The sequence below is a fragment of the Pongo pygmaeus genome, chromosome 11 (genome assembly GCF_028885625.2).
Source record: "Pongo pygmaeus isolate AG05252 chromosome 11, NHGRI_mPonPyg2-v2.0_pri, whole genome shotgun sequence".
NCBI lineage: Eukaryota > Metazoa > Chordata > Mammalia > Primates > Hominidae > Pongo > Pongo pygmaeus.
In genome coordinates this window covers 104246473-104273588 of record NC_072384.2, presented here as the reverse complement: position 1 = coordinate 104273588, position 27116 = coordinate 104246473, and the positions used below count along the sequence as shown (strand labels likewise).

Genomic DNA, 27116 nt, shown 5'->3' with positions numbered 1-27116 from the left:
TAAACAGCCATGTTGCTCACACAAAGCCTGTTTGGTGGTCTCTTCACACAGACGCGCATGAAACATATCAACTAAATGCACAGGGCTAATGTTGAAGGCGCTCTGAGGATTGGATAGTAGCAATGTATCAATGTTAATTTTCTGAAGGCTATACTATAGTTAGGAAGGACAGTGTTCTTGTTTGTAAAAAATACCATTCAGAGCTGATAGGACATTAGATCAGAAACTTACTCAGGAAATGAACAGTCCTTTTGCTGTGCTTCCAACTGTTTTATAAGTTTGTGGCTATTTCAAAATTTAAAAAAAAAAGAAAATAAAGAAAGCAACTGTTCCAAGCAATGTAACTATCTTCAAATACAATGTCAAATTTGTACATGCTAGCTAAGGTAATCAATTCCCTGCTCCCCCAAAGAAAACACAGTGAGGTATTTTCAGTTACTGAATATCAAATGTTTATTCTTTCCCTTCTTACTACTGCTAAAATCTCTTTGATAAGTGGCTCCTCTTAAAACCGGATTTGATTTCACAGAAATTTTGTCCTTTAATAATTCATCTTGAGGTGTCCCATGCTGGGGATGAGGATGTGTCAAGGCACAGCTTGGACAACCAGGCCAGGTGGGCCACCATGAAGGTTCTCCTCCCCATACCCCACCCCACACACAGAAACCTGCAAACAACTCAGGGAACACCTGTGCAAAGCCCGCCAGGTTGTCCAAGTCAGCTGAAAACAGAACACCATACTAGATTCAAATTACAAGTTCAGTACTGTACTGTACACATCCAGCATTACACATGCTTAAGATAATATAAGTATGCATAATGACACATCGGGTCTCACTTGTAAACTGTAAGCACGCAGTTACAAAATGTTAAACTACAACATAATCCCAATTTACCTAAAGTTACAAATGTTGTTGCATCGACATTGGCTGCTTCAGAAGCCTTGGGCATGCAGACAGGAAGTAGAGAAAATATTCCAGCTAAGAATAATCACATTCCATATATTTAAGAATCTTTCTAGCCAAATCATATTCTAAAGAAGGCTATCTTGAAGGGCCAGGGCCAATTTCCAGGCTGTGTGGCTTTTACGAGAGGGCTCCCCTGAGCACATATGTACTCTTCACAGATCCTGGAATTATGAATGCAGGTAGACCACTGTGATTCCCAGGGTGACTTCAGCCTCTGGGAGCAAGAATACCTAGTGGCCCCTAGCTCAGGGGAGTCTCTCAACCCTGGAATTCCACCCAGGTCTGGAGGGCTGCTCCAGGCTGATGGGGACCATTTTGACCTGTCAAGCCCAGAGGCACCATGGGTATAGTCTGACAGCAACCTATAGTAACTGCAGCTTTCAGGCTAAATGAATATTCTGCTCTACCCCAGGAGAATGCTTGCCCATTAAAGATGATTTTGTTTGCAATTTTAATATGATCTACAAAAAGAGCTAAACTTGTAATTAATAGCACCATGAAAACATAGATAATGGTAGAAAATAGGATAATAAAATAAATTTGTTTTCAATTCCGGGCAATGTTTCTTACCACTAACATAAACAAAGTAAACCATTTTAACTGAATTTGAGAAAAGAACGTGTCTTTCTGGAGCAAAAATATTATTGTAGGGAGAATATAGGCAAATATGTTCATTATGAATTTTATATACATATGTGTGTATATATGTATGCATAGATATATAAAACTATTGAGCAGCAGAGGAAAGAATGTAAGACAGCTCTCTATTGAGAGTGGCTGTTGAGCTGTCAAGCAGTCATGTAGAAGTATTTTTAAAAAGAAAATTGAGGGCACAAGAAAGCATCTAAAGTCTTGGTAAAATGGTCAACTGGGGTTCAGCAATTGAAGGAGAGTACTGCGTATGTACTAACGTACAGTTCACATCAACATCTCAGAAATAAAATAGCTCCAGCTTTGAAGCATCTCCCTTGACTGATTAAAAGAGGAATTCTCATCCCTACAGAAAGAAGAGGTAGTATGACAGTGAAATGCGGACAGATGCTGGTCCTTGGCTGCTCATTTGCTTTGCAGATTCAGTACCCCTGGCATCTTTAAAACATTTTTTTTTTTTTGTAAATGTGTTTGTTTTACTGGCTGGTGCACTGCTAGGAGCAGACGTGGAGACAGGGATTCCACTCCCAGTGAGGTCTATTTGTTGAGCACACAGGAGCTGGTCTTTCTTTAAAGCTGGTTGCAAGAGGGTGTTTGTTTTGAGAGGACTCGGCAGTACCAAGGCAGTCTGTTAAAATCCCCATTGACTGATACAGTCACTCGTCCAGATTGAACAAAACACCAGCAGAAGATGTATGTAGTTAAATCAAGTCAGACTTTCCGTACTCCAGGAAATAAGAGAATCTTGCACTTGAAGTTGTGGAAAACTGGCTGACATGGTTCATGCCTGGGTGCCAGAGGTCCAGATTATATGGTCACATCTGTAACAAAAATTTAGCATAAATTCTCTAAATGCTCTCCATATGCCAGTTCCCTACAAGAAGATTTCCCCTTTCCATTGCCTTTCATACACACACACACACACACACACACACACACACACACCATGCAAACTCATCTTTATGCTTCAAGACCCAGCACCAGTTCCTCATTTCCAGAGAAGTTTAGCTCTCGACTCCTATAACAGATATTATCTAAACTCATCACTTTGAAACTGTCCACCTCTGATTTCAGCTGCTACTGGGGCAGAAAGCGCTGCATGGGCTGACTGTTCTAGCACAACAGCTCCACTGCATTTCACTGCTTTTCTGCCTCCAGACTTTCTCTGAAGACTCATCCCAAGGAGGCTCATCCCAAGTAGAGGCACAGTTCAGAGACGAGGGAAAGCTAATGCCCTCTGCAGGCAACCCCAAATCAGTGAGGATGGAGCCATTGGTTGCCATCCTTCAGGAGTATAATTCTGGGAGGCATCTGTACACTTCTCAGAGGTCCAATGAAGTCAGGCCTCTGTGGCCTGGAGCTGAGACCTTGATAATAATGCGCCCTTCATTTGCTTCTCCTTGTTGGCTGCCTCACTCTCCCTGCCCCCTCACCCCTTCTTCCTGGGATCACCTCCCAAATAAACTACTTGCACCCAAGTCCTTATCTCAGGTTCTGCTTGTGGGTATCCAAACAGACAGAACACATTAAGCAAAGAGATTGAGAGATCATATTTTTTTTAACAGCAAAGTAATGAAACATAAGCTCTTTGCAAGTGTCAAAGCTATGGTATTAACTGTCTAGGGAACCAAAAGAGTCACTGAACACTTTGAGCATCAATTTCTGTCATCTAAAACATGGAATGTGAACTCAAGGATCCTTTTTAGCTCCCATCCCATGCTATAATTCCATGACAACGCAAGCTATGTGTGTCCCCTCTAGACAGTCTGCAGCCACTGAGGGGTGAAAAAATGCAGTGGCTTCTGTCTCATTACACATTGCACATCATTCGAACCTCAAGGGCATAAGACATGAATTTTCCACAATGGAAGCTTCAAACTTTCTGGGTGCTCCTCAAACTTGGCAACTTTCAGTTTTCTAACTCTTAACAAAAAAGGTCAAATTTCCATGTTATTGAGACTTCTAAAGCCATCCAACTTCTCTAAACTTGCACACTCTTTACATCAAAATAACCAAATATCTTCATCAATTTCTCCTTCTTCCCTCTAGCAGCACCAGCACAGATCTCTCTTCCCAATCTCAGTCTAAAATTAGCATATATCTGTCCAAATTCCCCAGAGTGCCTCACTCAGTAACTCACACTTAACTGATGCTCAATAAATGCTTATTGAATGACTGAATGAACGCTTCAACAAAAAACACTTAGAATCATCCCAACTTTTGAAACATCAATTGGAAAATTGCCTTGATACAATGGTGGCTTATGAACTGTTTGTGTGTTTAGTTTCAATAGTGGCTTACAAACCTATTGCTTGTTTGTTTTCAATATACTGCAGAAAATATAAATCTAGTTAAAGTGAGAAACCCAGATTTTCACAGAAAATTCTAGAATTAGGCCTTGGAGATGTTTTCCTTTCCTTTAAAATTTAAAAAAAAAAAAATTAACATTCCAGGCTTACTGTGAAGAAACCTCTTCCCTACCCAAACCCCCAAATGGAGTCATACCTGTGAGTTTAGATTTTTTGGCTGTGTTCACTGCTCTCATGAACATGTATTCACCGTTAGGGTCGTGCACACTGGATGAATACTTCTGAAAGAAAAAGCCAGAAACATGCTGGTCATCTTTTCTTCTCCATCTCTTTGTTTTTTGACTGTTTTCTATTCTTTGTTGAAGTGGTGTGTGACAAAAACATGATAATGTGACTTAGGTTCCTGGCTTTAGGCTAAGTAGAAAAACAATATGAAAAGGGCTTTACATAAAAAGAGCTTTCTACTGAATTTTCTTCCTCGTTTTTGCCTTTATTGTTTCTTTCCCAATAGACTTAGACCATGGGCCCCATCTCATTCTCTTCCTTCTTTATATCTCTTTTCAAATTCCAGTCTCCCACAGATATACACTGGCCAAGGACCACACTGTGGATATACTTGAGTACTAGCATACTCGGGTAATATGCAGAGTGGTGTCAGTTCTTTGATTGAGAACCTGTAATGCAAGAGACCAAAAAGAATATCCCCCAGCACAGAGAGATTTTTGTTGTTGTCATTGTTGTTTATCTTTCTAAATAGCTCCTCAGTGGTTTTCTTTAAAAGCAAGGAGTCTAATAACCTACCATGTAAAGAAGTTGTCAATTTCCTTCTCAGCTACAATTGACACCTTAGAAGGCTTTCTTGCTGACTGTTTTTAACTTACCAGTTAAGCAAAACTTACAACTAATTGTTTCATCTCTGCCCTGCCTCTCAGGAGCCTTAGATTCAAATTTTCAGCCCACGCATAATAATTTTTTAAAAATCAGAGTCATCTATTTTTATGTTTTAACCTTCCTCCTGACCTTTAGTCTTCTCTTGACCTCAATTTCCTCATCTAGTTTGAACAATATTAATAATAATGTAACTCTGTAAGCCATCAAGTCAAGTCCTCTTTGGAATGTGTGGGCTACAAAACAAATAAATAAATTTCTTTTCCAAGTGATTAGTTTAATTAGTAGGTATGTCTTGGGGGGAAGGAATTGTCTCCCTGTTGGTCAAATTACTCTGACAAGAGCCATGTGTACTTTTGATGAGGAAATTATCACTGATGTACATCTGTAAAGCAGACACAAGGAAAGACAGAAATCACTTACCTTTTTTGTAAGCCAGCAAATAAGTATGCATCCCAAAATGCAGACTACAACAAAGGCTGCACATCCTATGGGTAACCAGAACTTCAGTTGGCAACAAAGTTGTGATTCTGGATTGGAAAAAAAGGTATGTTAATGAAAAATTCTGCTGAACCACAAGTTCTCTTACCAAATTTAAAAGAGCTATTTAATCAAATGAAGGTTTTCTTTATTATAGTCATGAAATCCAGTAAGTGGGCAAGTTATTAGACTAACATCATCTCAGTATTATGGCAAGGATCCAGGAACTAAAACTTAAAAGATTATGCATATAATGTATTTACAAATGTGGTTAATAGAAAGGGCTTTTCTGTCTATATTTTTATAAAAGAGGTACTAGTAAAAGTAATGTTATAAAACTATGATTTTCAATCATCATACTTCATTCCACAAACACAGTGCAAAACCAAACCTTAAATCTTAGGTGAATAGAGATAATACCCATTATTAAGCCATGAGTTTAAGTATTTGTCTTAATGTTTTTCCTGATTTTTAATAGCATATGTGTTTAAAAGGCAATATGATCTATTTCTGACTTAGCAGTCTATGGGATTACATTGCATATTGCTGAATAATACTAATTATGATTAATAGTAAATCATCACCTGTATATCTTCATTATAAATGATTGCCATCAACTGCATCTAAGTGAACTCCAACACAAAAGATATTTATTTGTCTAATTGTTTTCATTAGTGCGAAAAGTCGTCAAAACATATATATACTCTTAAGTTTGGAAGATGAAAGCAATGTCTTACCATAAATATGCAAATATCCTCCCGTAAGAGTTACTTTAAAAGGAGGAGGATCAAAAATTGATAGGTTGCAGAAGTAATAGTTGGCATGAGAACGGTCCAAGTTGTATAGAAAAAAAGAGACACTGTTGTTGGATAACTGAGAATGGCAGAATTTCAGCCTCTTAATGGACACTGTGTTTCCACTTCCTTTTGTCTTAGTGAGATCGCAGAGTATTTGCCCCCCTTTCAGCAACTGCATTTTAAATTGCTGGACAATGTCAGGATATTTGCATAAAATTTGTACACCTCCGTTGTGAAATATAAACATCTCATAATTGGCAGAACCATTGATTTCTCCTGCATAAAAAGAAAGAAAACAAAGCAAAAGTGACATTTTATAATGTTGCCCTAATAATTATATTTTAACATAAAAGTAATTTATTCTATGCATAAAGTCATCTCTGTTGCACCAAAATGAAACAGCTTCACATTCTCCCTCCACCCCTCAAGGAAGAACATAAGATAAAACTATGTCCTAGAGAAAAAAAAATCCTAACCAGAAACTTGCTTGTCATATGTGAATATAGAATATACTAAATATTAAATAATATATTTACATAGTATGTATGAATCAAACTGGTATGGTCTCTGTCATTTGTTAGCTTTCGTATTCGAGGCAAGATAGTAAGGGAATAAATATGTAGTAATGCAACATAATTTGTGATAGGAATGGAGTACTATTTAAATAAAGGTGGTAGGGTCAGGTGGGTTATAATTTTGATTATAGAATCAGAAAATGTTGCCTTGAGGAAGTGAGTTTTAAAATTGGAATTAAAGGATTAGTAGCACTTAGCTAAACAGAGAGATATGGGAAAAGTTGAAGTTTAGGAAAAACTTCATTTATTAGTAGGTATGTCTTGGGGAGAAGGAATTGTCTACCTGTTGATCAAACTACTCTGACAAGAACCATGTGTACTTCTGATGAGTAAATAATCACTGATGTACATCAGTAAGGCAGATACGAGGAAAGATAGAAATTGCTCACTTTGTAAAAGTACAAAGTAGTTTAAAAATGAATAATTGTATATATATGTTACATATGTATGTATATTACGTATTATATATTAAAATATATGTATTATATATGTATATTACAATATATAGAGATTATGTGTGTGTATATATACAAACAATTGTATACATATACATACATATATACACACATACATTAGGTCCTCCTGCTAGAGAGTAAAAGAACAGACTAATCATTTTCAAATGACAGAAATGTATTTTCTCCAAAACTCATCCACTGAGAACTGAATCAAGGCCTGATAATAAAGATAAAGCCCCAGATTTTTGTTTACTTTTTCTCTCTCTTTTCTTTCCTTTTCTTTTCAGAGAAAAGGGTTTACTCTGTTTCCCAGGCTACAGTGCAGTGGCATGATCCTAGCCCGTTGTAGCCTCCACTTCCTTGGCTCAAAGGACCCTCCTGCCTCAGCCTCCCAAGCAGCTGGGAATACAGGCACACACCACCATATCTGGCTAATTCTGAAAAAGAAATTTTGTAGAGACAGGTCTTGCTTTGTTGCCCAGGCTGGTCTTGAACTCCTGGCCTCAAGCAATCCTCTTGCCTCAGCCTCTTAAAGTGCTGGGATTACACATGTGAACCACCATGCCCAACCCCACTTTTTCATTTTCTGAAATAAATTTATGCTTACAGGAAGCCAAGTTTGTTTTTGCAAGCTACATGGGAATCACAGAAGGAAAAAACTGAAATCACCTTGGCCTGGTGGTTGCAGATTCTGAGTTATCAGACTATAAATTCAAACTGCTCATTGCCTTCTCTTTCTTTTTGTTTTATTTTCCTTTTTAATATGACAAATTTTCATGCTGAAATTGTTTGGGAAATTATTAGCATGCTGGTTTTTTCCTAAGTTTTGAAATCTTGGTCTTTGTTTTTGAGAAAACTATGTAAGTGTAAAAAAATTTTAAGGAAAAAAATTACCTAGTTCTACAGTGAAATAGAAATACTATTTGTATATTTTTGCTCTTTATCTTGCAAAAACATACTTATTATTTATAGCAAACATGTTATTTTTTGTTCTGCTATTGTTATTTTATGTCATAAACATTTCATTTTTTACATAGTCATCATAATTATCCTTTTTAATGACTATATTATTGGCCAAAATGTTAATCTATCATAATTTGTTAAAACTAAAATACTAATGTTGGATATTGGGATTATTTTCAGTGTTTTGCTTTTATGTAAACATTATGACATTTGGTCAAAATGTTTAAAAGTTATAATACTATGTATTGCCAGTTTGCTTTCTGAAATTTGTAACAGGATTAGCATTATGCAGGAGGGGCTATTTGTCACACCTCTACTTACATTAGTTGCCTTAATTTTATTTCAGATTCACAATTACTTATTTTCTTAATAACCCTAGGCTTCAATTTATATATCCCCTATATGTCTTCAATTTGGGTGATTTGATTGTGAAAATAAGCACAAGTGTTCTAGTCTTCAGTTATAGCAGTCCCTATTATTCAAACTAATTCTCACACCAAAACAACCAAAAATGTTGAACAAATGTCCAAAAATATTATTAAAAGCATTAAAGAGTGACACAAAGGAGGAGAAATTACCAGGCTAAATTTGAAGAGAGAACAAGAACCCCGAGAGACAGGCAAAGCTTGGAAGCTGCTTTTACTCTGAAAGCATTGCTGTTCTTTCAAATTCAAACTTTTGTTTTTATGTCTCAACTCCCAGAATCTGCAGAGTGAGGGATCTGGCAGAAAACCCTCTCCCCAATAAATTGGGATCCCAAAGAGTTACATTCTTAGAGCACAGGTAAAGAAATAAACCAGACCTCATTCAGATTAGATGGTCCAGAAAAATCTTCTGGACCTCAATGGTCTAGAAAACCTCAATCCTTGAATTTTCTTTAAGGAGATTTGCATTATTATTACCCTTCAGCTTTTGAAAGTAAAAATGCAAACTATTACAAGAAGAAAAGGTTTATATCCTAGGCCTCAAAAAATTTCCTACAAATAATATTCACATTCAATGGCAAACACATCATAAAAATAATGAGACATACAAGAAAACAAGGGAACAACAGAAACAACAAACTACAAAAACAAACCCATGATTTATATATTTGAATTATCAGTTTCCCAAAATAAAGTAATTAAGCTTATTATGTTTAAGCAAATAAGAGAAAAACTTGTAATAATATCTGTAGTACACAGGAAAATTTAAGTCAACTAATTTGAAAAAGAACCTACAAGAATCGGCCAAAAAAATGCACTAACTGAGATTTAAAACTCTATAGATAAGTTCAATATATATTAGACAGAGTTAAAGAGAAAATTGGTGAACCAGCAGCTAGGTTGGAAAAATTAGTTAGAACCCGGTCACACTCCACAGATTCAAGAATCCCAACAATTCACAAGCATATTTTTTAAAAGTATGCACACCTAGAGGTATCTTAGTGAAAATCCTAAAAGCAGCCAGAGAAAAGAGACTGATTACCTTCCAAGGAGCAACTATTAGACTGTTTCAGCATCAATAATAAGAGCCCTGATACGGTGGAATTATAACATATACCTCCAATGTGCTAAAAGAAATATCTGTCAATATAGAGCACATTGTCTAGAAAGACAGTGAAGGTATATGTAATTTGAAACTTTTCTAAGTGAAGTATACATGTTGTGATTTCTTCCATAATTACTAAAAAACAGAAATAGTTAATATAATCTGAATTAGTATCACAAAATTCAGCCTAATGGTTTTGTCTAAAGAGGGAGAAAGAGTTGGAATCAGAAGGAAATATGGGTGCTGACAATCTTGTATTTCTTGACCTGTGGTGATTATGAGGGTGAGGTAGTATGCTTTAGCATTATTCATTAAATTATACTTTTTTCACTTTTCTATATGTATGTTTTGTTTTATAATAACAAGTACGTTTAAAAGCTTACAGAAGGAAAATAATACTTGCTTCATTTTAAAAACTGGACGGAACAATATTATCAACAGGCAAAGAAAAAAAAACTGTTGGCATGAGAACAGGTGCAGTCTACATTAGATTAAAACGTAGGGTATTTTGCTTGGGGCTTTATTTGTCTGACAGTAAAATATGTTGCCCCACTGTGGCTTTGATGCATATGTCTCTACCGTCTGCTGCAGAAGATAAAATCAGTGGACGGGTTCTCGGTTCCTTTAGAAATGTTCACAAAAAATTTCCCAGAGACTTTAGAATGGCAGCAAGTAAACCACAAAGATCTTGGAGCCAAAGCGTCTGTGGTCACTATGTATACACAGACATAGACGCATTGTCTTCTACTTCCGAAGATGATTTTGTCAGCAGATTTTTCCCCCATTGTGCCCGCACTGTGGCAAACACAAGAGGACATGAATGGTTGGTGGTGCAGTGTGCTGGAAGTGCATTGCAGTGGATCCCAAGGAAACCAGAGGCAAATTGTGGCTCTGCCACTAGCAAGGCTCTGTGGCTAGGGTACCCCTGTGGAATTCAGCCTCCTCATCCATGAAATGAGGAAGTGAAACAACAACATCTTAATGTTATTTCTAACACTTGCTTTCTCTGGATTCAGGATCAGAATATATCCAGATAAGACTGCAAACAACTGAGAGAGCTAATTCTTTGCTGTTGGGTAAGTCCTCCAAAGGGAAAACAATGTTCCTGTCTCAATATCATAATGGGCTATTCCAGAAAGTCAGAATAAATTAAAATAAAGGAGACTGTCTTTCTTGCCCACAAAAGTATTTAGGTAGGACTAGGAATGCTGTGCCTCAATTTTTCTTAAATGGCATGTTGAGAGTGAGTGCCACTGACACCAGCTGAAGATTTCAAAGTGTCATTTCTATTGGACACTTTTTTTTTTTTTTTTGAGATGGAGTCTTGTTCTGTCACCAGCAGGCTAGAGTGCAGTGATGCAATCTCAGCTCACTGCAACCTCTGCCTCCTAGGTTCAAGCGATTCTCCTGCCTCAGCTTCCCAAGTAGCTGGGACTACAGTCACATGCCACCACACCCAGCTAATTTTTGTATGTTTAGTAGAGACGGGGTTTCACCGTGTTGGCCAGGATGGTCTCGATCTCTTTACCTCGTGATCCGCCCACCTTGGCCTCCCAAAGTGCTGGGATTACAGGTGTGAACCACCGCACCTGGCCTGGACACTCTTAATTACTCATTTTATTATTTTTAACTTAAAAACTACCTGGCTCGACTATTTATTATGAAATGTAGTGATCAGAAGGCTGACTTAGGTTTCCACATATCCAGTGTTTAAACTTTCCATCTGGAACCACTTGACAGCTCTAAGTCTGCAGTTTGAATGTTTTTAACTATAGCATTTAATTAATTACTTCATAACTATTTTGGCAGATATAGAACAGATATGCTTGCTATAGCTTGAATGTTTGTCCCCTCTGACTGACACTCATATTGAAAATTAATCCCCAGTGTAATAGAATTGGGAGGTGGGGCCTTTAAGAGATGATTGGCAGAACTCCCGTGAATAGCTTAATCCAATTCATGGGTTAATGGGTTAACAGATTAATAGGTTATCACAGGAGTGGGTTAATTATCATGAGAGTTAGTATGTTATAAACAGCCAGATTGGCTGTCTCTCAAGAACCTCCTCACCATGTAATCCTCTGCACTGCCTTGGGCTTCTGATGAGTGTCCCCACCAGAAAGAGAAGGCCCTCACCAGATTTTGCCCCTAGGCCTCAGCCTAGACCTAGGCCCCTAGACCCCTAGACTTAGGCCCCAGCCTCCAGAACTGTAAGAAATACATTTCTTTTCTTTATAAATTACCCAGTCTCCGGTATTCAGTGATAGCAACAGAAAATGGACTAAGACAATGCTAAAATGACAAATTACAAATTCTTCTTAGCCTTTGGTAACATTTGAAAATAGTATTAAAGGAGACTGCCCCTTATAACCATGACTAAAGCATTTAATGGATAGACAATTTAAGGAAGATCTGAATACATTAGTTTCTTATAACTGCAAAAGCAGCTAGGATCTTTTCTCCATCCTTCTTGGATGTTCTTATCTCCAAGTCTAATACTCAGCCTGGAATGCTGGTATGATAGCACCACTTTTATAGATAGTGTCTGCTCTGATTGGTAGGGTGTCAAATCTATTTGGCCAATTTTGTTGCCATACCAGTAGTTAAAAATTGTCAGTGTTCCCCTTACCAATCTCTGTCTTCTTGTTCTTTCTTCGTTTTTCTTATGTTTGCCTTTTCTTCCCATACCACCTTTAATATAAAATCTTCTCCAAACATCTTCTCTCACACTATCTTTGATATGCTCCTCATGCTTCCTAACATACCATTTCCATTGCTAATAAATTTCATCAACACTGTTCATGTTTCAGGTATCCTATAAATACCCTCAGCTTTACACTTTTTGTTTCCTGTAACATGATTCAACCTCTTCTCAGCATCATACACAGTCAGACCTGGTGACCTCTTTTGTGTACATACAGACAACTGAAGGCCCAGACAGATTAAATTATTTGCCCAAGGTCACACAGCTTCCTGGGTGCATGAAAGATTTTTGGTTCAATCCACAGTCAAAGTGTCACTAGCAACAATCAACAGAAGTATAATAGAAGCAGGCAACCACAGGAAGCTAGACAGTGGTCACTAACAACTGAGTCTTACAGGACCACTGCTAAAAATCTGTGAGCAGGAAGAACGCCTAATTTCCGGCACCTCTGTTTTATGTCCAACAGAATCGATCCACTTCTCCTCCATCTCAGCTTCAACTGGTCCAAACCATTGTCATCTCTCTCTGGGACTACAAGAGCTTCCTAACTACAAGAGCTTCTGCTGTTACTCTTGCCCATTTACAATCCATTCTCCACAGAGAAACCAGAATGACCTTCTTACATGCATAATCCAATAGAGTCATTGTTCCACTTATAAAACCTCCAGGGGCTTCTCATTTCACTTACAGTAAAATCTAAGTTCTTACCCTGGTTTTCCATGACTTACATGACCTGTCCTACCTCTCCCCATTTTATACCAGTCACAAACTACACCACAGTCACACTGCCCTTCTTTCTGTTCCTCAAACACACAAAGCAGGTTCCCAGGGCTTTTAATTTGTCATTTCTCCACCTAGAGCATTCTCTCTGATTTTCACACGGCTGCTTCTTTGTCATCGTTCAAAAGTAATGACACTTCTTCAGTGACCACTGGCCACCCAATCTAAAGAATATATCCAGGTCATTGTCTAGTATATTAACTGACATAAAGCATTTATCACTGTCTGAAATTAACTGGTTTATCTGATTGTTTTCTTCTTTATTGTCTGGCTACTCCACTCTAATGTAAGCTTTAAAACCAGGGACTCTGTTGGTCTTATTCACAAATCCATCCCAAATATCTACAATAATACCTGGTGTGTTGTAAGCTGCAATCAGTATTTATTGGATGGATGAAAGCATGGTTGGATGGGCGAACAAATGAATATGTAGACGGTGACATTTTAAATCTGAGGAGATGAAGCACAGGATTTATAATATAAGAGCCAAAAGGGCTTCTAGAAATGACAAGTTAAACCTTTCATTTTGCATTTTCCATTTGCATTTATCAAATTAAACTAGAACCAGAAAAAGGTGACTATCTTGCCCAGGATTACATAGCTCATAGCTGGGACATGATCCCAGAGTTAGCTATGCCATGTTGCTTTTCTTCTGGAAACAAGTACATGAAGATACACAATCATGCATACAAGACACTACCCCAACTGAGATGTCATGTTCTAATGGAAATTATCTGTCTGAGCTTTAAAGAAAAACTTTCTTTACCTTCAAATATCCACTGGGCTCATAAATACTTATTTAGATAGTTGATGATTCTCTTGGCTCTTATATGTCTGTGGAGGGCAGGACAACTTTGTTCCATCCAAGTGAGCAACAAACCTGGTTGCTCACTTGGATGTCCCAAAGCGCAGCCATTACATTTGCCCAGTATATGCCAGGACAAGAACCCCTGGACCAATGGTTGTTCTAATATACCAAGATGTTTTATAAACACAGCATGTTAGTGATTTGTGATATAAACATCATCCTATATCTTTTGGCACTTAATACGTTACTAAAAACACAAAAAGGAATGTGTGGTCTTGGATCCTGGTGATGAGTCTTAAAATCTGAATATTAAACATGAGGTTTTGTTTTGCTACCATATCTGTTTCCTTTTTATTGGAAACCCTAGATTATAATCAGTCTAGAGGACAGGTACTATATTTTTTTCATCACATAGAGTACTGTGTCTAACAGGGCATATTCTTCCCAATAGAGGCTCAAGCCTGTTAACTGCTGCTAACAATAATTTTTATAGGCCGGGTGCAGTGACTCATGCCTGTAATCCCAGCACTTTGGGAGGCCGAGGCAGGAGGATCACGAGGTCAAGAGATCGAGACCATCCTGGCCAACATGGTGAAACTCCATCTCTACTAAAAATACAAAAATTAGCTGGGCGTGGTGGCATGTGCCTGTAGTCCCAGCTACTCAGGAGGCTGAGGCAGGAGAATCGCTTGAACCCGGGAGTCGGAGGTTGCAGTGAGCCGAGATCGCACCACTGCACTCCAGCCTGGCAACAGAGCAAGACTCCATCTCAAAAAATAATAATCATAATAATTTTTATAATATTAATGTTGATATCAATAAACTAATGTTTTCAAGAGTAAAATAATCTTTATATTAAGTGATCTCTTTAGGTTTTCAAAATTTATAAAGCACAAGAACATTTTCTTCTTCTTTTGGGGGACTATTAAGAAAATTTCTGAAGAAAAGGTCATTCACCTGAGAATTGCACTATAGTGCAGATGAGTTCATTTGCAAGTTGATGCTTTTAATATCTGAACTACTTCATTTCTCCAGTATAAGACGCTCTTGCCCAGACCCATCCTGCTGGGACTGTTTGCAGGCAGTTGTATTGTTCCTGGTTGAAAATCCTCTGGAGGAAACATTTAAAGAACCCACTCAGTGCAGAGCGTGCAAGATATCAGAAGTGTAATTTTATTTTCTTTAACTCAGACTTCTAACCACAAACCTCCACAAAGGTCTCAGAGTAATGGAAAGATAAGATGTCCTGAGTTTGTAATCATTGATAGTACTTATCAAACACATTTTCTGTAACCAAACAATGATAAGTATTAGCTTAGCACAGCACATGAATGTGACACAAGATGCAAAAGTCTAAAAATTGCAATGTTGATATTAGGTTTTAGTTATATTTGATGTTTTACTAAGAAATTCTGGCATTTAAAAAAAAGTACTTCCTACCACTTTTCTCACCTTTCATAAAAGCAATGTCATGTCTTATGAGTCTACCAGCTAAAACCTTTAGATCCCTGGTTAGTAGATTTTTATATATGCATCATTTCTAAACTTATATTGCTATTCAAAGGCACCCATAATCTAAAGAAGTGATTGAGGCAAGGAAGGGAGGGAGGATAAACAAGACAAACCCAATCTAACCTAAATGCCTAACATTTGGAGAAAAAAAAAGAAAGCAGAAAAAAAAAAAGGGAAGAAGGAAAGTGAGGAGAAAAAGCCAAAAGAGTGCTCATGAACACACACACAATGTGTGCATTGTTTTACTCTCCAAGGAACTCCACAGGGGGTACAAAACAACCCTTTGGTTCTCTAAGTGTGTATAATAAGAAAAATGAAAGATTGATTTTCTCCTAGTTAAAACTGATTTCTTCATGAAAAATGAAAAGATCCCAGTGGTATTATAAAACTTTGTAGCAATATTCACAAAGCAATTAATTTACAAACAAGTTATTTTGTTAGTTACTTCATTGCCTTTGATTTGAAACTATTGTACTAGGGAAATCATATGAGATTAAATGAACCCAACTCTCTTCCACAGAGTGGGAGGGAGAGAGGATTTTATCCACACCTCTGAATACCCCACATTGCTTGCCATTGCTCAGCTACTGTGCAAAACTCCTTGGGCACATGGACAGGGTGTTCACTGCCTGAACTCATCTGCACCTATGGCTCCAGCTCTCATGTCTACCCCCAGGAGCCCACATTTTCTCTCCAGCCCAAACTTCTAGTTCCTTGTTTCCAAATTCCCTTCAACATCACTATCTTGTTTTACCCTAACACATCAAGTATAACCTTTCCAAACTGAGCTCAGTACAGTCATGCGCTGCATAAATGACATGTCGGTCAACAATGGACTGTATATATGGTGGCGGTCCCATAAGATTATAATACAGAAATTTTTAATGTCCCTTTTATGTGTTTAGTTACACAAATATTTACCATTGTGCTACCATGGCCTGCGGTATTCAGTACAGTAACATGCTGTACAGCTTTGTAGCCTAGAAGCAATAGGCTACTCCACATAGCCTAGGTAGTGCGGTAGCCTCTGCCATCTAGTAGACATCATTGTGTCAGTAAGCTCGATGATGTTCACACAACAAAATCACTAAGGACACATTTCTCAGAATGTATTCCCATCATCAAGTGGCACATGACTGTATTCATTCACCAAACCCAAACCCTGTCTTTTCAGGGAGTCACTAGTCTGACCCTAGGAACCTCAGAGTCTTCCTCATTTCTTCCTCTCTGATTTTCATCATCCAATTGGTCACCAAGTCCAGTTGACTCCAGCTCATGAATATCTATTAAATTCAATTCTTTTTCTCCATTCGCATTGCCAATCCACACCTTTTTCATGTCTTCCCTTATCTGTGGAAGCATCCTCTTGACTGGCCTTCTCAATACTGATCTCTCTCCTCCCCATCCCTCCTCCATGCTGCTCTCAAAATTATCTTTCAGAAGAGCATTTCCCTCCCCAGTTTAAAAGTCTCTATTAGTGTTCTATTGCTTATAAGGTATTTTAAAATACATATATCTGGCTTGACACAAAATGCTTTCACAATCTCATAGGCCATCTATTGAAGCCACACTGAACTTTTTGGCCATTTCTTTCACACTTCTGTTCTTGACTATTAGAATATGCTTCACACTTCATTATTTCTGTTACCATAAACTAAAATATCTGATTACCCCTTAATCTGAGAAGAAATTCTCATTCATTTTTCAAGAACCATTTTAAATGTCAACTTCTCTCTTGAGATATTTCCAAGACCACCAGACAAAGACTCGTATTTCTATGCTCCCAATAATACTTTGTTTAGGCCAGTATATTTTAGTGCATAGCATCTTGGATCATAATTATTTTTCTCTGTCTTCCTCATTTAACCAAGAGCTCCACAAAGATAAGGACTGCATTACAGTTGCCTAAATAATCCCAGGACCTTGAACATAGTGGAAAGCTCAATCATATTAAATAAAAGAATTAATATTAATAGAAGAATATAAAGTCTAAGCATGTTTGGTAAATATCTTTGTAATGGGCCAAGAAGAGGAGTGGGAAAAGGAGAGCAAAGATCCTATTTACTGAAGATTGGGTGATACTTATTTCCTAGTCAAAAAAAAAGACTCATGGGAAAGGGAGACCCTCCTCTCCCAAACACACACTCTGACTGGAGAAGCTGAAGGTCTGTTTGTGGAGAAATTTTCCGACTTTATCTGGAGGTGAGTCAAGTTAGAGAGCCAAACGGAGCAAAATACAGGGGTAGAGGAAGCTGCAGAAAGGCTCTGGGAGCTCAATGGGTCCCCAAGCAGCCCATTCTTGCCAGGCACCACAGGGATCCATCTGGAGGGTGGCCAGAGGAGCAGGGTATAAAACTCCACAGGGAGAAGGAATTCTCTAGCTGAACTTTGTAACTATTTGAACAGGGCAAAAAGTCTCCTGGCCTGAACTCGGGGGGAGGCCGTGAATCCAGCATGCAGATTTCACATGCAGGGGAAGAACTAAAGCCCTTTTCTTTCACAGCTGGGAGGCAGAAAGCCTTGGGCAAGTTTTCAAGCCAGTCTCGCCCTTTGCCTGGAAACAGACTTGGGGCTGTGAGAGGAGGCATGGTTAGAGTGAGACCAGCCCTTTGGTTTGCATGGAATCTGGATGAGACCTGTGACTGCCGGATTTCCCCCACTTCCCTGACAACCTGCATGACTCAGCAGAGGCAGCCATAATCCTCCTAGGTACACAACTCCAGTGACCTGGGAATCTCACCCACATCCCCCACAGCAGCCACAGCAAGACCTGCCCAAGAAGAGTCTGAGCTCAGACATGCCTAGCCCTGCCCTTCCCTACCCACCCTGGTTAGCAGAACACAAAGGGCGTATAATCTTGGGAGTTCTAGGGCCCCACCCACCACCAGACCCTCTCTATACTATTACAGCTGATGCTTTCTGGAAAGCACCACCTCCTGGCAGGAGGCCAACCAGCACAAAAATAGAGCATTAAACCACCAAAGCTAAAGACCCTCATGGAGTCCATTGCACCCTTCGCCACCTCAACCAGAACAGCACTGGTATCCATGGCTGAGAGACCCATAGATGGTTCACATCACAGGAATCTGTGCAGACAACCCCCAGTACCAGCCCAGAGCCGGGTAGACTCGCTGAGTGGCTAGACCCAGAAGAGAGACAACAATCACTGCAGTTTGGCTCACTGGAAGCTACATACATAGGAAAAGGGGAGAGTACGACATCAAGGGAACACTCCATGGGACAAAAAAAAATCTGAAGAACAGCCTTCAGCCCTAGACCTTCCCTCTGACAGCGCCTACCCAAATGAGAAGGAACCAGAAAACCAATTCTGGTAATATGACAAAACAAGGCTCTTCATCACCCCCAAAAAATCACACTAGTTCACCAGCAATGGATCCAAACCAAGAAGAAATTCTTCATCTACCTGAAGAAGAATTCAGGAGGCTAGTTATTAAGCTAATCAGGGAGGGACCAGAGAAAGGTGAAGCCCAATGCAAGGAAATCCAAAAAATGATACAAGAAGTGAAGGGAGAAATGTTCAAGGAAATGGATAGCTTAAAGAAAAAACAATAAAAATTTCAGGAAACTTTGGACACACTTTTAGAAAGGTGAAATGCTCTGGAAAGTCTCAGCAATAGAATTGAACAACTAGAAGAAAGAAATTCAGAGCTTGAAGACAAGGTCTTCGAATTAACCCAGTCCAACAAAAACAAAGAAAAAAAGAATAAGATAATTTGACACCAGGGTCCACACACTTACTTAATCTCTTCACCTAGTAATCTAGTCCAAACCCCTCATTGTACAGAAACTAAAGCATCAGAGCTAAAGAGATTTGCTAAGAAATAAAAAAACAAAAAGAAGCTTTTAACATTAAGCTAGATATGAAAATGAATTTCAGGTATTTATTTTCCTTCTAGGTATATTGGATATATTATCACCCCTAATACTTAAAGTAGTATTCACATTGGTGCCACATATGTGTTCTGTGATTGAAAGGGTTATTATACATCAAAAAATTATTTTAAAGTGACTTAGATATGAAATTACATTGTACCTAACACACTCATTTCCCTAGACATTTTCATTCATCAGCCATCATGTATTAAGCTGGGCTGTCATTGTACCTGGGTTCTTCTCGGATGAAGTCTAAATTCTTAATGATTTTCCCATCACTCATCCGCCTGTAGAAATGTACAGAAATGGATTCACATATAGAAGTAACTTTCATCATAATTAAATAAGTGCAAATAGGCACATCTATGAGATTTTTGCATTAGTCCTAGATAGTGCAAAGTAAACAGAACTTTAATCGTGAGTGCGGTAGAGAGCTTGTTGTTGTTGTTGTTGTTTTTGCATGTACAGATTCTTTGATGCAAAGTCCTAGGAGAACACAAACATAGGCTGTAAAAAAAATTTATTTATCAAAGTCAAAAAAGTTACCTTTAAATGATCATTAATTGCTTATTGAAAGCGCTGTGTCTGTGTCCACATGGCTCAAATAAACAGACCCTAACAACACTCGTGGTCAACTGGATGGACACTCCTGAGTCTATCACCCTATTTGTGGACAACCTGTTTCTTTTTTTTCCTCAAGCAAAGTAGATACAAGCATCATATGTTATACATGAACCAGAATGAAGTTCATATCCCCCGTTTCTGACTCTCTAAACTTGCAAATCTTTACCTGTTTTGGTCAACCTTACAGGCCAAACTATTGAAAAAAAAAAATCATTTCTTGACTAACACTTTCAATTTGTGTGACATATCCCCTACATACTTAAGTTCCACTTTCCAAAATATAATTGTGAATTTTTATAAGAAGGTTTCAAATGCCATGTTTCTTTTTTCACTTTGAATGACCAAAAAGTGCCATTTGACAGACCTAGTTTATTAGAACAGCAGTAGTACTGAGATGCCATTTACAGAGAAATTGTGACCTTTTCTTCAGTTATTGCAAGCTACAAATGATTTTAAAATACATTTTTAAAAATTTGCAAAGCCCAGTAAGTCATTTTGCATATAAAACTCAATATTCTTAGAGTAGGGAAGCAGTATATGTTGTACATTTTGCTGTTTACAACTGTGAATACTGGGATGAATTTTTTTAAGCCAAATAATGCTATGAATCTTACAGTGAGTAAAGACAAGAATTTCAGTCCCCCCTACATGCCTGCATTTTGTTTCTACCAAGAAATGGGAATATGCTACTAGTAACTTAAAACTGAAATATCCATTTCATCTGAAGGAGTTGTGGTTAACAAGCAACAGCAAGTTGTGACAGCCATTTTGTTCACAAATGATGACAAAAATAAGGGACTCAAGATCTTACATAAGAATAAGAGACATTTCTAGAAAGAGTGGGGAAAAACAGCATAAGGTATGATTAAACAAATACTAGGAAAAAATGACTGAAATGAAGAATAAACTTGAGTCTAGAGATTGAAAACTTTCACCCAGTCTTAAAAAATAAAAATAAAAAATGAATAGAAGGGCCGGGTGCGGTGGCTCACGCGTGTAATCCCAGCACTTTGCGAGGCGGAGGCGGAGGCAGAGGTGGGCGGATCACGAGGTCAGCAGATTGAGACCATCTGGCTAACACAGTGAAACCCGGTCTCTACGAAAAATACAAAAAAATTAGCCAGGCGTGGTGGCGGGCGCCTGTAGTCTCAACTACTTGGGAGGCTGAGGCAGGAGAATCGCTTCAACCCAGGAGGTGGAGGTTGCAGTGAGCCGAGATTGCGCCACTGTATTCTAGCCTGGGCGACAGAGTGAGACTCCGCCTCAAAAAAAAAAAAAAAAAAAAAAAATTAATAGAAACACACGGAAAGAGAAACAGAGGGAGAGAGTTACACATATCCTGGAGGAATTCCTGAATTCCAATACTGAAGTAAATAGCTTTCAAGATTATGAAATTCTAGAGTTTTTTTTTTTTTACAAAGGAATGAGAATTAGACTACCATCAAACTCTTCACCCACAAGCCTAGAAGCCAACAGACAGTGCAGGAATATGTGCAACCACTAAGAAGAAAGGCTGCCATCCAGGACTCCTCGTCCCAGGAAAGATATCAGTCACTCATCAAGGTAAAAGGAAGACACCCTTACCTGTACTGGAATTCAGAGAGGTGGGGGGTATTTAACGAAAGTAAGAGAAGTTTTCTGATCATTAGATTAGAACAGAGATCACAAAACAGGAGCAGGTGTCCAACATGATGTTGTCACTGAACGTATGTGATGTAAGTGTTAAGAAAGGATTCTTGAAACAGAAGAGAAATACTGTAAGAGGAAACCTAGCAATGATCTGCAACTATAAGTTTTAAATTATTTCCACAAACCCCACGTATGGAGCAGGGTGCACTGTCTGGGGGACGTGTGAGAGTGGGAAAGGAAGAACATTCTTAAGTTCTCATATCAGCGCAGGGGATTGGGACTAGGCACATCAGACAAAGGCATTTTCATTATTTTCATACAATGATAAACAAGTAGACATTCAATTAAGATTCTTTGAACATGATCATTACTTAATAAATTAAGAACTGTAGTCGACCTTCCAAATTAACCGGAGGCAAAGAGGAGAGTCAAAAGAAATTTCATCACACCAACAAAAATAAAAGAGAAAAAGAGGATACAACAAAGAAAAATAAGTAGTAAATAAACATAGAAATAAAATCAAGTAGAGGCTTATGCTGACTGGAAATGGCCTGAATTCATCTATCAAAAGAAAAAATTGACAACTGGGATTTTTGTTAAATCTAACAAGAACACCCTGAAAGGGGGTGCTGCCAGGAGATGACATTTACTCAGTCGTGGAGAGGCTAAGAGGGGCTCCAAGGTCAGCCATCTTCACAGACTTCTCTCAGACGCTGGAGACACTGAGGGGCTATTTTCCCCAGTGGAATTGAGGAATCACTAATGCAATGCCTCAGTGACAAAGGAAGGCTCAAAGTGGCCTTGAGGGCTATCCTCCCAGCTTCCTCACAGAACACATCATAATACATGCACGTTTATTAGACACCCTCTGCCATCAGCCTTTCCCACTCTGGCGTATTATCCACACTGCTTTTAAAGTAGTCTTTCTAAAACCAGAATTCGTCCCATCACTCATATGGTCCCTGTTGCCTATAAGGTCTACAAAGAGGGTCTTCAAAATGTAGTTAGACATTCACATTTTTCCTAGATATTTTTATAATTAAAAGCATCCTATTGTTCCAAATTCATTTTAAAAAAAAAGACTTTGTTAAATTCTACATTGAGATCCATCAAAGACTGGAAATCAACAAGATTCCCATCCTTCTTAATTCACAACCAAATAACAAAGGTGATCAGAATCATTGAGATTTATGTTCCTATAGATTTATGTTACACCTCCACTACTTCAACACAGTTTAGAAAGAATGTAGATGTTGGAGTCACATTAGACTTCTAATTTTGGTTCTGCCACCAATTACTGTGTAACAAACCATTTAGCCTTTCCTGGTTGGAAATTCTTCAAACACTGACTAAAGGTAAGAATGCCTACATCTTCATGGCATGAGAAAGCCTATGTAAGTTAGGAGGATTGAAAATACGACAGAGGACAAGCAAGTGCTTAGTTTACTTGAGTTTGGCTCTTTTTGTTTAGAGCTTTTACATGGCGGTTTCTGGATACATGCATTGTGGAGATATTTTAAATAGGATCATTGCTAGCAGATTTATCGTTACCATTTAGCCACTTGTGCCTCAGGTTTGCCACATGCCAAACAGCATGCCACATCACATGGTTTTCTTTATAATGAGAGTGAACATTGGTTGTATTCATTTAGAATCTATGATGAATATTGTTCCAGAATACAAATTATTCATCAGCTTAATCTGGAAACTTAAAATAATCCTACCTAAGGCTGGATCTCACCTTCCACAGAATTGACACCAATGCTACTTTAATTCTCCTGAGCATAATACCACAACCAGAACTGCCCAAATTGGTTTGGCCTAGTTGAATGATTTTTATCAGTACAAACAAACCCTTCCACGAATGGTACCAACGTTCTTGGAAGAATATCCAAAATCTGGAACATAGACCATATGGTCTGAATGGTCTGGCCTCTGCTTTCCTTTCCAGCCTCATCTTGGACCAACTTGGACCAGTTTGTCATCTTGGACCAAGCTCAGCCTCTTCCCTCTTTGTGCTCAGGCACATCTGTCTGCTTTCTTCTAGTTCCCTAACCTTACCTCATTCCTTCCTGCCACAGGCTCTTTGCACTTGTTCCTTCCATGGTATGGAATGTTCTTCCCTACCTTCATACCGTTCTCCCCATTGATTGCTACCTTGTCCTTGAAATCTCCACTTAAGTGCCACTTGCACAGGAAAGACTTCAATGAACCCTGCTCCTCAGCTACACCTCCACACCCACCCAATCCAGTCAAGCTCCTTGTTACATTCCCTCATATAATTGAGTTTTGCCTGTAATTATCATTAATCAATGGGATTATTTGATTAATATATCTCTCTCTACCATGCAGTTACCTTCCGAAGAACAGGGGTTGACCTGGTTTTGCTCATCCTTGTACATACACCATCTGGCACAGTACCTGCTACCAGGCAGGTGCTCAACGCTACATGAGTAAATGGATGAATGAAGAATGAATACGAATTCCAAAGCTGCTCATGTCATTCACGCCACTAAAGGACTTCATGAGATTCTAGAAAAGGCATAAACCAGCAAGTAGCCCAAAACTGTCCTTGTGCTCATTCTACATTCCTCAGTCCTCTTAACAGCACTTAACTCACTTTGAGCCAGCACAAGGTGAAACATTTGATCAATTTGATTTCATTTTTTTTAATTTTTTGTAAGAACAGTAAAGTCTATTTTTTTACCACTGAAAAAATGTATACCTAGATGGGATCATACCTACTAAAAGTTCTGCCTTCACTTTTAGTTCATTTGATTATTTAAGTTATTTAATATTACTTAACTTTCCTTTTTTCAACCTCAAGAATAGGGCTCAGTGTGAAAGAGAAAACAAAAGTAGTACAAATTATATACAGTAAAAAGCAGCAGAAACACGTGTATTAACTTACATTGTATGTAGCATTATTTAAATTGTCCATATAGAGTCTGCTATATGCCATTCAAGAGAAGGAATCAGGGACTCCAGAATGATTTTTTTTGTAAGGTCTACAGGGGCTAAGAAGTATTTTTACATTATCCTTTCCTCCTTGGCTTTTTAGGGTGAACTCTGATACTTAGTGTCAATAAAAACTCTGTGGTGCCCTGGACATTTCAGATAACAGATCATCCAGGTAAGATTAAAATTAAAATCCTTCTTTTCAAAGCCTTCCCATTTTATTTTCTACCACAGAAAGAATTCCCAGTCCAAATGCCAGAGCTATTTAATTTTCATTCTGTTGACACAAGTCATTTTGCCTTTCATCTTTCTCTAAGAACAGTAAGCCACTCTGCTACTTTATCCACTGACAGGTAACTCCAAGCAGGTAATTTAAAAATTTAATGGTCTGATGAAACATTTTTTTCATCTCAAGACACAGTATCAAAGGCAGCAATGCAAACTCAATGCCATCCACAGTGACTTGAGTGACATGGTGCCCTTGGCCATATCCTGAAACTATTCCTACTTTCAAAAACCAAAACCACTTTCTTTTGGGTGCATAATTTTTCTACCTTTGCTTTTTCTTAATGTTTACTTGAATTATAACTTAATAAGAAATATTCAATACACCACTTACCTGTTAAAACTTTAATGTGCAAGCAGAAGAGAAATAAATACCAGAGGCCTGACTTCATGTTTGCCAGAAACAGTTAACAGTCCTCGCGTTCAGTGTTCAAAGCTGACAGTGAATTCAGGCTCTCGGTTGTTTTCTATTTGCTGGAAAGGAAGTGGGTTTTCTGGGAGTTTATGTAGTGTCACGCTTACCATCAAATGAAGGGGGTGTCTCTTCTTTGATGCCAATGGCTATATGAAAGGCATTATTGCTTATGACATGACTTTAAAAATGCATGGATTATTGATCATTTTGAAGACAGAGGAAAACATTACCCTTATTCTGGTTCCTATAAAACAAGTTAAAGAGATTATGCCTGTATTTTTCAGAACCACCCTACTTCTCTGAATCAATAGTTATGGGGGATAACAGGACCTAAAAATACTCACACAATGAATAAAACATATATTTTGACACATTTCTATCTTATGCTAGGTGCTCCAGAGATAAGAAAGCCTTTGAAATAGGACAAGAAACAAATAAAATTATTATAGAAATTGAAGTGAAAAGATCTGAAAGAAGAGCATCATAGGAATCTGAGAAATGATATTTATGTGGCATTCATTGCAGATTGCAATGTTTCAAATGATGGGGTCAGTTTTAAACTAACTTAAACCCTGCTCCTCATATTACAGCAGAGTCTGTAGGAACCAGGGATTCCTCACCTAGGGCTCAGTGAGACCAAGAATGTTTAAAAGCCTGCCGTGGTCTCTCTATCCCTGCAGGGAGGTAAAGTAGACAATAACAACAATAACAATAATAATTACATAGATAATTATATGTATATATACTTAAATGTTTTATATGAAATAATATATCTTAATGCAAAATGTAAAAAATTAAATGTAAAATAATATATTTTATATATAAAATATACCTATTTTTATATATGAATATAGCTAATATTACATTTATATTATGTTTTATATGCATGTAAATGGTTACTGTTTGTATATATATTTACATTATAACTATAGTTTATACATATATTAACTCATTTAATCTTCTTAATCATCCCAATGGTGACCACTAATCTCCCATTTTACAGATGAGGGAAACTGAGGCATAGAGAGGTAAAGAACCTGGCCAAAGTCATATAGTAAGTGTCAGTGCTAGGATTTGGAGAGTCTGGCTCCAGAGTCCTCACTCTTAACCGAAGCAGGTAGAACCACCCATACCAAGGCCTGCTGATCCCTCCATCCAGAGGTCTGAACGGGCTTCCAGGATGCTAGATCCAGGCTGGACTTCCCTTAGCCTGCAGAGATGACATTTAGATGAGAAGCTGAAATCAGCTGGCCAGGGAAACCAAGGTGTGAGTCCAAAAGGTCCAGGCTCTGAAACAGATTCCAGGTTTGGGGCTTTAGGCCAGCCACTAGGAATGCCAGACCACAGCCAAGGGGTCTGCAAGGTAAGGAGGAGGCTGATCCTGCAGGGATCCCCCTTGCTGCTGAAGCTTCTCCTAGCTACCTTCTGTAGGGCTCCTGGGTCTCAGCAGTGGGTGTGAAGGAAGCTGTTTGAGGGACTGAGCTAGCCTGAGCAGTAGAGCCTGGGCTGCCAGGACCCCTGGGACCTTGCTACCCCAATCTCCTCCCTTTTCACTGTACTCCCTGTAGCATCATGAGGAAAGGCTTCCAGCCCCACTGGCACTGTGCTGGAGTCCTTTTCCAGCACACAGGCAGGCAGTGGAGAACAACTGACTTCTTCCAACCTAGTTGAGGCGTAGCTCTGTAACTGAGTATGGGGAGCTTTAACTTCACTTGAGAAAAGCTGTCATAAGTTCTAGAGCTCAGGGCTGTTGCACAGAGAAAAATACAAAGCAGAAACCTAATAATAACCATGCAATGAGGACATAGTGTGTGCCAGACACCAGGCTCCACGTGCATTGTCTGATTCCATTCTCAAACAACTCAACGAGGGAGAGTCTGTTATTTATTCT

General features: G+C 38.4%; 1 protein-coding gene across 2 annotated transcripts; it reads right to left on the bottom strand.

Annotated features, from left to right (window-relative positions):
- Positions 1–405: 405 nt before the first annotated feature.
- Positions 406–25267, bottom strand: ICOS (inducible T cell costimulator). Of its 2 annotated transcripts, none has more exons than XM_054479082.2 (5): positions 25145–25267; positions 6034–6369; positions 5240–5346; positions 4125–4209; positions 406–2440 (listed from the first exon to the last, which is right to left on the bottom strand). In XM_054479082.2, exons 1-5 carry the CDS (start codon positions 25200–25202, stop codon positions 2427–2429), a joined length of 600 nt encoding a protein of 199 aa, XP_054335057.1. In that variant the 5' UTR covers positions 25203–25267; the 3' UTR covers positions 406–2426. The 2 variants fall into 2 exon arrangements, with proteins under 2 accessions (XP_054335057.1, XP_054335058.1); XM_054479083.2 differs by lacking the exon at positions 25145–25267 and adding an exon at positions 19545–19572 and having other exon boundaries at positions 412–2440.
- Between the last annotated feature and the right edge of the window lie 1849 nt (positions 25268–27116).

Excerpts from the sequence above, each read along its gene's own strand:
- ICOS (XM_054479082.2), bottom strand. The coding sequence starts at position 25,202 with ATGAAGTCAGGCCTCTGGTATTTATTTCTCTTCTGCTTGCACATTAAA. Across the intron at positions 6,370-25,144 it reads GCACATTAAAGTTTTAACAG|GAGAAATCAATGGTTCTGCC; the intron begins GTAAGTGGTGTA and ends CTTTTTATGCAG. Across the intron at positions 4,210-5,239 it reads TTTGCTGGCTTACAAAAAAG|AAGTATTCATCCAGTGTGCA; the intron begins GTAAGTGATTTC and ends TTTTTCTTTCAG.